This window comes from Ambystoma mexicanum, chromosome 6p, assembly GCF_040938575.1.
Source record: "Ambystoma mexicanum isolate Mex_15411 chromosome 6p, UKY_AmexF1_1, whole genome shotgun sequence".
Classification (NCBI taxonomy): Eukaryota; Metazoa; Chordata; class Amphibia; order Caudata; family Ambystomatidae; genus Ambystoma; species Ambystoma mexicanum.
The window spans coordinates 5,299,938-5,315,000 of NC_090935.1; the positions used below are offsets into that span (position 1 = coordinate 5,299,938).

General features: G+C 45.6%; 1 protein-coding gene across 1 annotated transcript in view; it reads right to left on the reverse strand.

Moving 5' to 3' along the window:
* Positions 1–7,132: 7,132 nt before the first annotated feature.
* The window catches only part of LOC138511122 (zinc finger protein 84-like), a 142,040-nt gene continuing 134,109 nt past the window's right edge, over positions 7,133–15,063 (reverse strand). Inside the window, exon 2 of the mRNA XM_069626607.1 lies at positions 7,133–14,725. Within this exon, the coding sequence (XP_069482708.1) occupies positions 12,342–13,799 (1,458 nt within the window). The 5' untranslated portion in view covers positions 13,800–14,725 and the 3' untranslated portion in view covers positions 7,133–12,341. The remainder of the gene's footprint in view (positions 14,726–15,063) is intronic.

Here is a 15,063-nt window from a genome sequence, read left to right on the forward strand (position 1 = left end):
TGGAACTCCTAGAGGATCCGGGGAGAGTAGCATTTTCCACAGACAATTTCTTCATCTCTAGCTCATGTTTGAGCTCCATTTCTCTGAGCCTTATTTCTTGGTGCTTTTGTTCAGATTGGGCACTAATTCTTTTGAACTCTAATTCAAGTCTCATTTTTACTCGTTCAATGAAGGCAGGACTTAGTGTGGGACCTGACAAAGGTCCAGTAGACATAGCTTGAGGAGGCAGAGCAGGCAGAGGGGCAGTGCGGACTGTTACATTGACCTCACCTTCCTCATCTGTCTCTACAACAATACTTTCAACACTTTGATTCATATCAACCTCATTACTGTTGTCTACATTTGCTCGGGAGGTAGGTTCCTCTGAACCACTACCCAGACTTTGGTTTTCTAACAATCTTTCTATCAATTCTATTTTCTTGCCTTTCACAGGAAGATCCTTGTGTCTACAAAGAACTCTTAAACAATCAGCAGTTTTTGCAGCAAGGGACTCCTGGCTGTAACTTTCCATAGTTTGACTTGTTAAAAAATAAGCTTTTACAGTGCTAAGCTTTGTGGTTGGTTGCACCAAAGTATCAGAAGCACTCTATAATGTATACTCAATACAAATCCCACCACTGTACACCAGTGTTAGGCAGAATCCTGTGCAGTTCCCTTGGGGACCACTGCAAGAAGATTAAGACTACAGGAGTAAGCAGTAAACCCAATTGGTAGCAGTTTGCACCACCCAGATTTATCTGGTAGCTGTGGCTGAGCTGTCAGACCTCTCTCAAGAAGAGTAGGGCAGTATATAGAGTATACACAATAGTACTACAAACACAGTAGAGCAAACAAACACTGATCAGAGCTTTGTATCAAAAGCATATAATTATTTATTTAAAACACACTTTAGGAAATACACTAGCACTCTAAATCAAAAGCAAGTTAAAACACAGTCAGGTCAAGTATACACACTCCCCTTAATAATTATTAAACAAGTCTAGGTCAAAACACCACTTTTTGTCAAGACAGAGGTGAGCACGTAACCTATATGGCACTCTAATAATTCACTTAAAGGGGGAGAAAAAGACAGTTCATGTAAATAAAACAGTCCCAACACTTTCAGAAGTTCAAAGCAAGTTAGTAAAGGCAGTAGATACTGTAGAGCCAAAGTTCATAGGCCAGGCCCACTTTAAATGGAGCAAGGTGAAATGTGCCCAAGATCACACAGTTTAAAATGCACTAAACGTCTTTGCAGAGTGTTCAAACGAGGTTGGGGTGATTCAGAAGATAAAGTTAGAAGGTCTGGGGGCCAACCCAGTTGGAAAGCCAAGGATTTAAGGGTCACCTTCAGCAATCCGAAGAAAGGGAGGCCAGGTGGAACACAGTACCTTTAAGAGAGAGGAAGCTCCAGCGGTGGCAGTTGTTTCTGGCAGTGGTTGCAGTTCGTTGTTTCGACCAGTGGAAGAGAGGATTTCGTCGAGGAGGAAACTTGGAGTCGTTGCACTGCCCAGGGATGAAACCAGCCGCGGAGTATGTCGGTTAAAAGGTGCCTTCCTTTTATTCGCAGTCAAAGTGGTAAAGCTTGGCTATCCGGCCGCCGGGGTCTTTGGAAGGCGAAAGGGCGAACTGGTTGATCCCACCAGCTCAAAGGAAGTAGACTCGTCCAGCAGAAGATCTTCTCTTGTCGTTGGGAAAGTGGTGAGTTCGTTGCAGCAGGGCTCCACCAGTGGTGTCGTCGTTGCAGATGGTTCAGCTTCTTCCCTCTTTGGATTCTTAGGTCCTGTGGCGACTTCTGAAGTTCCAGTCCCAAAAGCTCTGCTTTTATGCAGAAAACCCCCAATTCAACAGCCTAGCTGTCACTCACACATGCTAAGTGGTGAGCCGGGTGGCTCACCACTGGGCCAATCAGAATAGAGTGCGACTTGGGTTGCTAAGGCAACGCAGTCCAGGGTGCCAATTCCCCTCCCCACTCATCCTGTGGAACCCAGACAGAGTGGCACCATTTGGAGGGCTTCTGTGGAGAAGCCCGTCAAAATAGTGGAACAAAGGGCCCGACCTTGGTTAGAGTTACAGAGACGGACACACATGCCATTTTGGAACCGAGTTCTGGCAAAAAGACATAACCGTGGATATAATATTAAATAAATAAACCGGCGGTATCTTTAACATTGCACCAAAAAGTGGTGCTTTAAAATCAATGGGAAAATCCCATAGAGAATATTCCGGTGGAATATTTCGCGTGGTAACCACTGCAACCAGCCAGAAACTCAACAAGGGGGGACTGCACAGTGCCCCCTTGAAAACAGACCCAGGGGCAATCGAATTAACCCCTTCCAGTACTTCCACAATATGATGGTTTGTACTGGTTCTGTTCATAATTTTGGACTAGTAAAGTCAATGGTGAACTTACCACTTACTTGACTCCCTGAAGGCACCGCTGCACAGACTCTAGCACTGCAGCCCCTTCCTAGACTCCCCGAAGGCACAGCTGCACAGGCTCAAGCACTCCATCCCCTTCCTAGACTCCCTGAAGGCACAGCCGCATAGGCTCAAGCACTCCATCCCCTTCCTAGACTTCCTGAAGGCACAGCCGCACAGGCTCAAGCACTGCAGCCCCTTCCTTGACACCCTGAAGGCACAGTTGCACAGGCTCTAGCACTGCAGCCCCTTCCTAGACTCCCCGAAGGCACAGCTGCAGAGGCTCAAGCACTGCAGCCACTTACTGGACTCCCTGAAGGCACCGCTGCACAGGCTCAAGCACTGCAGCCACTTACTTGACTCCCTGAAGGCACAGCTACACAGACTCTAGCACTGCAGCCCCTTCCTAGACTCCCCGAAGGCACAGCTGCACAGGCTCAAGCACTCCATCCCCTTCCTAGACTCCCTGAAGGCACAGCCGCACAGGCTCAAGCACTCCCATCCCCTTCCTAGACTCCCTGAATGCACAGCCGCACAAGCTCAAGCACTGCAGCCCCTTCCTTGACACCCTGAAGGCACAGCTGCACAGGCGCTAGCACTGCAGCCCCTTCCTCGACTGCCTGAAGGCACAGTGGCCCTTATTATAGGTCTGACAGATTTTCAATATTTCTAGAAATCTACCCAATTATTAGTTAACTGCTGGTTTGGTGGTACATTTCCAGAAAAACTGGAAGCAGTATTTCTAGAAATAGGCGGCATCATTTTAAACTTTTTTTTCATAATTTTCTTCGTTCATTTAAGACAGTAGTTATCACACAGCTGATGTACATTCAGCTGTAAAAAGGGTACATTCTGACTCTTTTGCTTAATACGTGGTGATGCGGAAATTGGAGAAGTCCAAGCTGCAGCAGGAGAGAAAGGGGCCATCAGACCACAAGAGAACATTGGGATAATCATGAGCAATGGGCTTAGTAATATGTGTGTGTGGTCCATCCCTCCTCAATCCTCCCTCCAAGCATCTCCCCATTTCTTGGCCTGTTGCACCTGGAACACGGGGCCACCAGTCCTCGTGACAATGTGGATCCTGGTCATTTTTCAATATACAATGCACCGTCCTTCTTCTTTAATTCCCGGTCTTATGTTTCTTTTCCACGAGGGCTCTGAAAGCTGCAGTTCTTGTCCGAAAAGGTCAAGGGTAGTTTGCTCCTTGCAACTGTCCTGAAGTGACAACATGTCCTCACCTGAGTCTTCCTCTGATGAGAGCACCACTTCCTCATCGGATGGGGTTGATGTGCCTTTCTTCTTTGAAGTTTTCTGCTCTTTGTAGAGGAATGGCTGACCCCGGGAGGAAGCCACTATGGCCAATTGATATACAGCATAGGCAGGAGACTGACCTCCCGGGAGCTGCCGGTGGAGAAGGGGAAAAAGTCTGAGGCTACAAAAAACCCTTCCTTCAAGAAATGCATGTTGTAAGTATCCAAGGATTTCCAGGAAGTAATCCAAGGATTTCCAGGAAGCAGGTAGGTCTCCAGAAGAACCCCGAGGAGTCCCAGAAGCAAGGAAGAAAGGAGGCACTGGAGGGTGGAGCCTGGTAAGAAGCGAGAGGGAGCGAGGCAAGGAGCAGTTTACCGCAGGCAGAAGCAAGCAAGAGAGAGCAAGTGGAAAAGGAGCGGCACTGAATGCAGCGGAGCAGGGAAGGGGCGGAAGCAGAGTGATGCAGGGCTGATGAGCAGTGGGACAGGGACAGAACAATAGGAGCGAGGAAAACTAGCGTGCGAACCAGGGAGAAGGCAAAAATACACAGTGGTTGCAACACGGAGAGGAGTGGGTGGAGCAAGCACTCATGTAAGCGTTGAATCAGAAACCAGAAAGACTGAAACGCGCGGGCGTGTTTACAGTAGCGTGATGGGACGTTAATGGAGGATCTTCCACTTCGTCCAAAGATTCCACGGGCGCTGCCCAGTGACAGTATTCCCCATTCTGTGCCTGGAGGTCCCAGATGCATCCGATGGAACCTCTAGTGAGCATTGATGAATGAGACGGCTCCCATGAGTTCTCAGAAAGCGGGTACCCTTTCCATTGTACCAAGTATTGGAGCTCCCTTTACGATACCCGGTATCCCATATTGGGGAGGTGCCATCTGGAAGGGCCTTTGTCTTGCAATGGTATGGGTCCTGTACGCAAGTGCGTAAAAGGGAAGAGTGAAAAACTGGATTTAACCTGCTTAAGGAGGGTGGCAGCTTCAGTATGAAAGCTACAAGGTTGATTTTAATGATGCTCTCAAAAGGCACGATGAACCAGGGGGAGAGTTTAGAAGGGTGAACCCATCTGGGCAGGTGTTTAATGGAAAGCCTTACTAGAGTCCCCACATCCCATTCCGAACCTTTCTTCTGTCTAGGTCAACTTGCATCTTGTATCCATGTCTGGCCTTCCTCAGGTTTTCCAGTGCTTATTTGTGCGCTCGAGAGATATCTTTGGGGAGGGCAACAATAGAAGGAATAGCATACGCAGAAATTGCAGAGTTGGGGAGAAACCAGGGGTGAAGACCGTAGGTGCAATAAAATAGACTCATACCTATGACAGTATGCACAGTGCTATTATAGACGAATTCAGCTGTGGGAAGCAATTCCGCCCAGTTGTCCTGACGTGTGTTTGTGAAACATCTGAGATATTGCGCCATAGTGCAATTGAGCCGTTCGGTCTGTCAATTGGCTTGTGGGTGGCATCCAGAAGAGAGTGCTCTGTCAATACCTAACAAATCACACAGGGCCTCATTACGAGTCGGGTGGTACAGGGTTAATGGCACTGGCAAAGGTGCCGGTGCCGTCAACCCCATACCGGTACCGTTAACCCCCGTATATGGTTTAACCAGACGTGCAGAGCGGGTCCCGCAAGGGGAAGAGGGAGCAAACAACAGGCCAACTGGTAAGGGCCATTGTTTGCCCCCTCTCCCATTCCCATTCAGCCCCATAGGGGCTGAAATGGGAATGGGGAAGGACCGGGTCCGGGTCCTTGGAGGGAGGAATTACCGGGCCTTCCGAACTCGAACTCAGAATGGCCAGGTAATTCCTCATTCTGAGGACCCGGACTATGACACGATTTCGGCAGCAGCCATGCCGCCAATAGCGGCATGGCTACCGCCGAACTCGTAATGAGACCCACAATGTTTTCCAGAATCTGGAGGTATACTGGGTCCACGGTCCGAGATGATCGAGTCAGGCAACCCCTGCAGTCTAAATATTTCTTTAAGAAAAGCCATGGTGGTTTCTGAAGCAGTGGGAAGCCGAGAGAGGGACAAAGTGAGCCAATTTACTGTAGGTATCCACTGCAATGGCCATATACCCCTCGAGAGGGGTAAATCAACAACATAGTCAGTGGAAATGTGACTCCAAGGTCTAATGGCAGTCAGGCTTTGTTCTAGTAGACCGATGGGTCTGCCAGTGTTGCATTTGCATTGAGCCCATGTGGGACAAGAGCGGACAAAGGCCTTGAGATCGCTGTACATGGTGGCCCACAAGAATGACTGTTTGACCAGATCTAGGGTAGCATCACTGTTTGTGACCTTTAGTCTTCCCTTCATGGCACCAAGAGAGTACCATTTGTTGTAAGTTCGGTGTGAGTACCACCAATAGATCCTGATGGAAGAGGAGATTACGGATCTTCTGGTAAGTGGGACGATGAAATACTCGCAGCGGCTTCCTGGACCTCCTGCAGAAAGTTTGAAATTGTGCCTAGAAAACAGTTTCTTCTGAAGAGACGAAAGCTCGATGAAAAGCCGCCCTTGAGGCGTGCTGAAAAATCAAAAAAATGGGTCCCCTTTAGGCGGAAGGATGATCGATGGAGCACACAGGCTCGATTGACCGAAAACTAGAGAAAAACACAGCAATATCTCTAAGAGCAAAGCACAAGGTCTCCCAACACTTGAACGTGCAGTAAAAACCTGAAGATGGCCGCCAGAGGAGGGGCTTAGGTAGAGGGCAGTCATTGGCTGGGGCAGTTTGACCCAGAGCTCAGTGATTGTTTTTTGGGAGAAAGACAGTTCAGAAATGAAACTGAAACTGATTTTTCTTTTACTGAGGATTCCCAGCCTGACGACAGGGAATATTCATGAACATGCGAATCCATGCCAGCCCTATGCTGGAGAACCCTTTTCTGTCATATCATCCTCCTATTACCATACATGACAGTAATCATACGTCTAGATGGTGAAGGACGGCTCTCCCAACCTATTTCCACCTTTTGTGGAGTAAAACAAGGCTGCAGACTAGCAGCAACATTGTTTAATCTTTATCTAGCTGATTGCATGAATGAGATAGACAAAAACATCGTTAACCCAGTACGGACGGGCACAATAGAGTTACCCTGGTTAGGCTATGCCGATGATTTGGTTCTATTAGACTATACACCGGCAGGTCTTCAATCAAGATTAGACTGTCTACTCCATTTCTCTGAAAATAATGGGTTAAAGATTTACATCGCAAAAAACAAAGGTAATGGCATTTCGAGGCACTATGAAGCAAACACGGTCCAACAACTTTAAGTGGATGCTGAATTCAGAAATACTTGAAAAAGTCGACTGTTACCGCTACTTAGGAGTCATAATTGACTCTAAGCTATTATGGAAACCCCACTGGGGAGCTACTAAACTGCTATGTTTAAATAACACCGGTGCCATTAATAAATTTATAGGAAAACAAGGAGGCATCTCTGTAAATACAATTGTATTACTGTACGCAAGTAAGATAATATCCTGCTTATTATATGGTGCTGAGATCTGGGGGAGTAAATTTACCAATGAAATGTGTTTATTAGAAGGAAAATTTTTAAAATCACTGTTCAGGTTACCTAGTTCTACATCTTGTGAATACATTTTATTAGAATGTAACTTTAGATATGTGAAAGACATTTTAGAATATAAATCCGCAATGTTATACGCTAAATTAAGTATGCTATCTATTAATACTTTTGTGGTTGAACTGATGAAAACATTCACCAAGGAGGGTCATAAAAAACAGTTTGTATCCTTAAGCAGATTACATACGATATATGAGAAATGGGCAACAGTTAATTCAAAGAGTTGGCTACTCCTCAAGCAAACTAAGATTAAAAACTTATTACAAGGAACTATATATAGCCATGCAAAAGAACGTGATACGATTACTCTGTCCACAAAATCCACAAGTGGCTTATTCCTAGAATACTGGACGCCTAAAACTGTGAAACCTAAATATCAATTTGCGTTTCCGACTGCAGCCACTATAAGACAGTATTTTTTGTTTAAATTCAACCGTTGTGATACTTTGGAAATTTTAGGAGCTAAACTTAAGCTCGAGAGAAATATAAGGTTCTGTCGATTATGTGGAACTTTAGAAATCGAAAATGCGAAGCACTTAATATGTTACTGTGAAAGTCTTACAGTTATTCGTAGAAAATTTCTCTTACGCTATAATAACACCAGTATCACTGAGGATGTTGAAATTATTTGGAAAAAACTACTAGAAGGAAATGATATCAATTTAATGTATCACATGATGCAATTTTACAAACTAGTCTTAATAATTTTAAAGGATTTATCTGAGAGTATTTTTGTATGAAATTTGTTTTTAACTTTTATGGATTGTGTGATTTTTGTATGCTTAATTGTTTGTGTGTGTAAATTGTTTGTATATGTAAAGCCATTATTTGGCTATGAGCATATTATAAATAAATAAATAAATATCTGGGCAGGTACTGAACTGGTTCACGTCATTCCTGGCTGATCGTACCCAGACCCTCTCTATGTCTCCCTTATTTTCTGTACCATGTCACCTCAGTTGTGTAGTGCCTCAAGGCTCCTCGTTTTAAACATCTATATTTGGGCCTTGGTGCGTTTGATCTGCTCAATCGACATCAGATGCTATTTGTACGCCGACGAGACTCAGATTCTGATTCATTTAGATCTTGATGGGACCGAGATGTCTTTGTGCCTGCGGAGGTGTCTGGCGGCCATGGGAGAATGGATGAACCACAATTGGCTCAAATTGAACGGAGATAAAACAGAGGTGATGGTGGTGGGCTGCACCCCTGACCCTACACTCCAGGTGTTCTCTTTCTGGCCTTTATCCCTGGGTCCTCTCCCTGTGCCGGTTGGCAAGGTGAAAAATGTGGGCATCATTCAGTCTGCATCACTATCCATGGACAAGAACGTTACTGCTGTATGCCAATCCGGCCACCTTCATCAAAAAATACTTAGGAAAGTGCGTCCTCCTGTGGTGGCAGCCATGGTGATATCCCGGCTGGATAACTGCAACTCTTGGCTCAACCAAAAGGTCTGCTCCAACAGTTGCAGCGACAGCAAAATGTATCTGCGCAAGTGGCTACAGGCACACTTTATGGAGCCCATATCTCTCCGGTGCTTCGAGCCCTTTACTGGCTCCTGGTGACCCAACGTGTTGACATCAAAGCATTATGCATAGTCCATTGTGCCCTCCATGACCAAGGTGCTGAATACCTTCATGCTAAATTCTCCCGTTACCACCCCAGCCGCAGATTCCATTTTGCCATGGCTGACCTGTTGGTGGTTCCCACCTATCAGCGGGTACGGGTTGGAGGTTGAGCCTTCTCCATAGCAGCGGAAATACTATGGAATAAGCTCCCTCATGCCATCAAGAAAATATCTAACCACCTAGCCTTCAGAAAGGCCATTAAAACTCATTTATTTTAGGCTGAGCTTGTCTCTGGTCCGGACTTCATCCTCTCTCTCAGCGCCAAGATTCCTCAGGGTGATCATGCGCTTTAGAAGTTGGCTTAACATTACATAACAGAGATATGAATTTAATCAGAGCAGCAACCAGGAGCCAGTGGAGACTTTTTAGGGCAGGAGAGATGCTGTCCCTGGGCTTAAGGCCAAGGATAAGTCTTGCTGTCCTATTCTGGATTAACTGGATGGGTCCCAGAGTGGAAGAAGGTAGATTCAGAAAGAGGCTATTGCAATAGTCAAACCTAGAGAGAACCAGGGCTTGGGTAACATTGAGCTTCTGGGCGAAAGTGAGAAAGGGGACAATTCCTTTGAGAAAGTAGAGCTTAAAGTGTGACTTCTTGGCAATGTTCTGAGTGTGAGGGAGGAAGGAGAGAGATGGGTCGAAGAGGACTCCAAGGTTTCTGGCTTCAGAAGAGGGGGCAGGCGAACGGCCCACGGAGGAAGGCCAGAGTGAAGAGAAGGAGGGAGCTGGGGTCCCAATGGGAAGGATCTCAGTTTTGATGGCATTGAGGCAGAGATTGCTAGAAGTGCACCAGGACTGGATGGCATATAGGCAGTCAGGAATGATAGAAGGTGCAAGAGGGTTTGCATGAAGTTTGAAAAAGAGTTGAGTGTCGTCTGCATAACACTGGAAGTTGGGGGATAAGGAGGAGATGAGGAGCGTCAGCTGAGCCAGGTAGATATTAAAGAGCCAGGGGAGAGGATAGAACCCTGGGGGACACCACAGGTGGAGGAGGTGGGAGAGGAAAAGGAGCCCAGGATGACTTGGGAAGGGCAGTCAATTAGGAAGGAGGTCAGCCAATCCAGTGCCCGTTCTGAGATACCAAGTGTATCGTGGAGTCTTTGTATGAGGATAACATGTTAACCCTGTCAAAGTCAGAGTAGAGATCGATCAGGATGAGGACAGATGGGAAGTTAGAGTCCAGAGGTGCAAGCAGTTCTTCACAGGTGTTCAGAAAAGTAGTTTCCATGTCTCTGGATGCTTGGAATCCAGATTGATGGTCAAGGAGACCTTCAACAATCTTGGTGTGTGGGTTGAGTTGGGGCAATGCCAACTTCCCCATCAGCTTCCCCATGAAGGTGGTGAGGAAATAGGGAGATAGTTGGCAGGGCAGGTAGGGTCTACAAAAGGTTGTTGAGGAGTGGGCGCCCAAGGGAGGGGAAAGATCCAGTGTCAAAAGAGTGATTGCAGTAATCAGCGAGTGTGGGGCAAGAGAGCCAATGTTGTCCTTGATGGCTCTGGATGAGCAAGAGGAAACCTGCTTTGGATGAGACATTCATGGAGCAGACAACTCTGGTGACTTCTTCAGGTGTGACAGGGTCGAAAGTGGAGAAGGGGAAGGGAGAGGGCGAGGGCCCAAGGGCGGCACAGGGGTGTAGGATTGAACAAGGGAGTTCAGGATGTCCTGTGTTTTGCTGGCAAAGTGTGTGGCCAGTCCATTGCAGAGGGCCTGGGAAGAGGGAGGGGAGGAGGAGACTGCAGAAGGGTTGGCAAGTTCCCTGCAGATTTTTAAAAGTTCAGCCGTGTTGTTGGATGCACCAGATACCCGTGCCTGAATGTGGGCCCTTTTATTTATTGTATTTATTTTTTTATTTTTGCATTTGCATAGCACTACGAATCCTCAGGACTCTGAGCGCTGCTTATTTCCCACAGTGTGTGGTACTCGTTTATCGACCTCGGAAGGATGAAAGGCTAAGTTTGGCCCTGCTGGGATTCAAACCTGCATCAGCAGGCTCTGCACATATGTCAAAGCGAGCGCTCTACTCACTGTGCTATATGACCGGCTTTTCTTGGCATGGATGGAGAGTCCGTATTGCCTTTGTAGCAAGTGGTGGCCAGTTTGTCAGAGGGTGAGCCTGAGATTTGCCACTTCCGTTCTGCTGCTCTGAACTTTTGCTTCAAGGCTGTAAGTTCAAAGTCATAGCAGGTGTTACGCTTAGAGGTGTATCCTTATGACTGGGGCAAGAATGACAAGACTATTGGTGATGGATAAGTGGAGCTTGCTGAGAGTAGAGTCAGTGATAGAGACTGGGTAGGGCATGAGGGGGATGAAGGAGGAAGCGAAGGCAGCAGCTGACACTTGTTTCATCTGGCAAATGTTTGTGAACGAGGTTGTTAGAACGTTTGGGGTGGGCAGTCAGAGAGATGAAGGGACCCAGGAAGGAGGAGAGGAGAGAGTGATCTGACCAAGAGAGTGGGGTGACCAGAGGGGGGAGAGAGAGGTCAGAGTGAATGAAGATGTCCAGAGTGTGTCCAGTCGAGTGGGCTGGACCAGATGGGAGAATGGAGAGGGATAGAGAGGTGCAGAGGTTAATGAAAAGAGTGGATGCTATGACGGGGAGGCTCCTTGGATGTTGAAATCACCCAAGAGAAGTACAGCTGGGTTGGTAAGAGATTAAGGCAACCCCACTGCCAACATGGTGAGATTGAGGTTGGAAATTATCTTGAAGACGTCAGGGAGGAGGGAGTCAAAGACAGTGACAGAGCTGGCACTGAACTATGGCCCTCATTAAGATTTTGCCGGTCCGGAAACAACGGTGGCGGTAAGCCCGCTGCCACCATTGTTTCCGGACCGGCAAAGTACAAGTCTGCGGCTGTGTGGCGTTACATCCGCAAGGTCTGACCTGGCGCAGACACCAGCATTGAGGACCCTGGACCAGGATAGTGCCTGTATGGTAGACATTAACGATTCAACATGATGATGAGAAGCTGGCCAAGATGACTTTCCACTTTGTGATTTTGCTGATGTATCAAAAGATGACCGTTTTGCTTGAAAGACTTATCACATTCTGAACATGCACATGGGTTCCCCCCAGTGTGATTTCTCTGACGTGTCAACAGTTCTCCTTTTTGCACGAAAGTCTTACCTCACTGACGACATGTATAAGGCTTTGACCCAGTATGATTTCTCTGATGTACCAATAGATGACCCTTTTGCTTGAAAGCCTTATCACATTCAGAACATGCATATGGTTTCACCCCAGTGTGATTTCTCTGATGTGTCAATAGGTGACCCTTTGTCTTGAAAGCCTTATCACATTCAGAACATGCATATGGTTTCACCCGTGTGATTTCTCTGATGTATCAATAGGTGACCCTTTCTCTTGAAAGCCTTATCACATTCTGAACATGCACATGGGTTCCCCCAGTGTGATTTCTCTGACGTGTCAACAGTTCTCCTTTTTGCACGAAAGTCTTACCTCACTGACGACATGTATAAGGCTTTGACCCAGTATGATTTCTCTGATGTACCAATAGATGACCCTTTTGCTTGAAAGCCTTATCACATTCAGAACATGCATATGGTTTCACCCCAGTGTGATTTCTCTGATGTGTCAATAGGTGACCCTTTGTCTTGAAAGCCTTATCACATTCAGAACATGCATATGGTTTCACCCCAGTGTGATTTCTCTGATGTATCAATAGGTGACCCTTTCTCTTGAAAGCCTTATCACATTCAGAACATGCATATGGTTTCTCCCCAGTGTGATTTCTCTGATGTGTCAACAGTTCTCCCTTTTGCTTGAAAGCCTTATTACATTGAGGACATGTATATGGTTTCACCCCAGTATGATTTCTCTGATGTATCAATAGATGACCTATTTGCTTGAAAGCCTTATCACATTCAGAACATGTATATGGTTTCACCCCAGTGTGATTTCTCTGATGTGTCAATAGATGTCCCTTTGTCTTGAAAGCCTTATCACATTCAGTACATGCATATGGTTTCACCCCAGTGTGATTTCTCTGATGTATCAATAGATGATCCTGTCTCTTGAAAGATTTATCACATTCAGAACATGAATATGGTTTCACCCCGGTGTGATTTCTCTGGTGTATCAACAATTCTCCCTTTTGTTTGAAGGCCTCATCACATTGAGGACACGCATATGGTTTCTCCCCAGTGTGAATTCTCTGGTGTATCAGCAATTCTCCCTTTTGCTTGAAAGCCTTATCACAATGAGGACATGTATATGGTTTCACTCCAGTGTGATTTCTCTGATGTATAGTTAGAGCTCCCTTTTGCCTGAAAGCCTTATCACATTGAAGACATACATATGGGTTTCTTCCAGTGTGATTTCTCTCATGTATAGTTAGAGCTCCCTTTTCCTTGAACGCCTTATCACATACAGAACACGGATATGGTTTCTCCCCAGTGTGATTTCTCTGATGTATCACAAGCTTACTCTTCACCTTAAAAGACTTATCACATTCAGAACATGCATACGGTTTTACACCAGTGTGATTTCTCTGATGTAGCAATAAATGACTCTTCGCCTTGAAAGCTTTACAACATTCAGAACATGCATATGGTTTCTCCCCAGTGTGATTCCTCTGATGTATCAATAGATTACTCTTCAACTTGTAAGACTTATCACATTCAGAACATGCATATGGTTTCACACCGGTGTGAAGTCTCTGATGTCTCACTAGGTCGTTCTTTTGCTTGAAAGACTTATCACATTCAGAACATGTATATGGTTTCCACCCAGTGCGATTGCTTGGAGGTATTAATAGATTACTTGTTTCTTTAAAAGCCTTGTCGCGTTCAAAACCTTCATGTTCTTTCTTCTCAGTGTGATTTCTCTGATGTTGCCGTATATTACCTGTTTCACTTAATGTAGTTTCACATTCAGAAAGTTCAAGAAGTACCTCCATTGTGAGGCGGTTATTTGTAAACAGTGATTTCTTCGTAAGGCGCACCTTGTTAAATTCTAAATATGTATATAATAATCGGAATCCCTCAGTTAGTCTCACCAGGCCAGGTGCTTTTTAATACACATGAACGATAAGGACGAATCTCAATCCTGGGTAAGAGCAGGCAAGTCTGAAAATAGAAAGGAGTTTGTGCTTGTATCCTTTCTAGTCTTGATGCTGCCACTGGAACACTAACAACCAATTACTAGCATCACAGCAGCGGTGCTATTGATTCTGAGGCATCGAGTTCAAAGGTGGTGTTGAGAAACTTTTTCGTACTTAATGTGGCAGACCAGTGTCTTGACTTTGATAATATTTTGTAAATTTGGTCTACAAATCCCAATGCATGAAGATGCCCAGCCTCTACTTGACAGCCATTTCCTCTCCTCTGCCCATTCTCCTTCTGTCCTCTCTGCAGTATAGATTCAGTGGTCGACCATTAGATGGCCATTTGTATTGAAGGTTGGGGCATGTCAGTTAATTTGCAAAGTGCCTCTTGTTAGCAACTCCTTAAGTTTTGTGTTACCCTTTACAGAGGAAGCTGTATCACATTCAGTAAATGTATATAGACTCTCTTGGGGTTCGTACCTCCTGTGTGGGTCTTGCCATATGCAGTTACGTTTCTCGACAGCACAGAATGCTGCACATTCCCCTTATGCAGTGGCTCAGACTCCCCTTTAGTGGTGCAGTGTTCTATGGGTTGGAGACAGATGATCTCCTTATTGATTGGTATTGACGGGACATAGGAACCGGATGTGTTTCCAAAATCGTTAATAATTGCAGTCTTTTTTTAGTGAATTTCCTTCAGAGTCCCGCGGTAAGAGGCTCGAAGTAATATTTTAAAAACATTTCACTGTTTTCCATGTTTCCTGCTTTTTTTGCTTGTCCTGTTTGAAGGAAAAGGAAAAGCAGGATCAATGTTTTGTAAGCAACACATACATATTTCTTGTTTTATAAAGCATATGTGAAAAGCAAGAATGAATGTTTCAACTTTCATAAACTGGTTTCATGAAAACCTGGAAAACTACTGAGAGTACACTGAGTAACTCATCCTCAATATCATGAAAAGGATTAACACAGAAAGCAAGAAACCTGTGACCTATTGACCATTACCATATCATATCATGCTTTGGCACAGAACGGTGTGACGATACTGGCCCACAGCCAAGAGTAACACAATGAGGTGAAATGTGGTCAGTGAAGTCTGAGAAACCGACAACCTGTC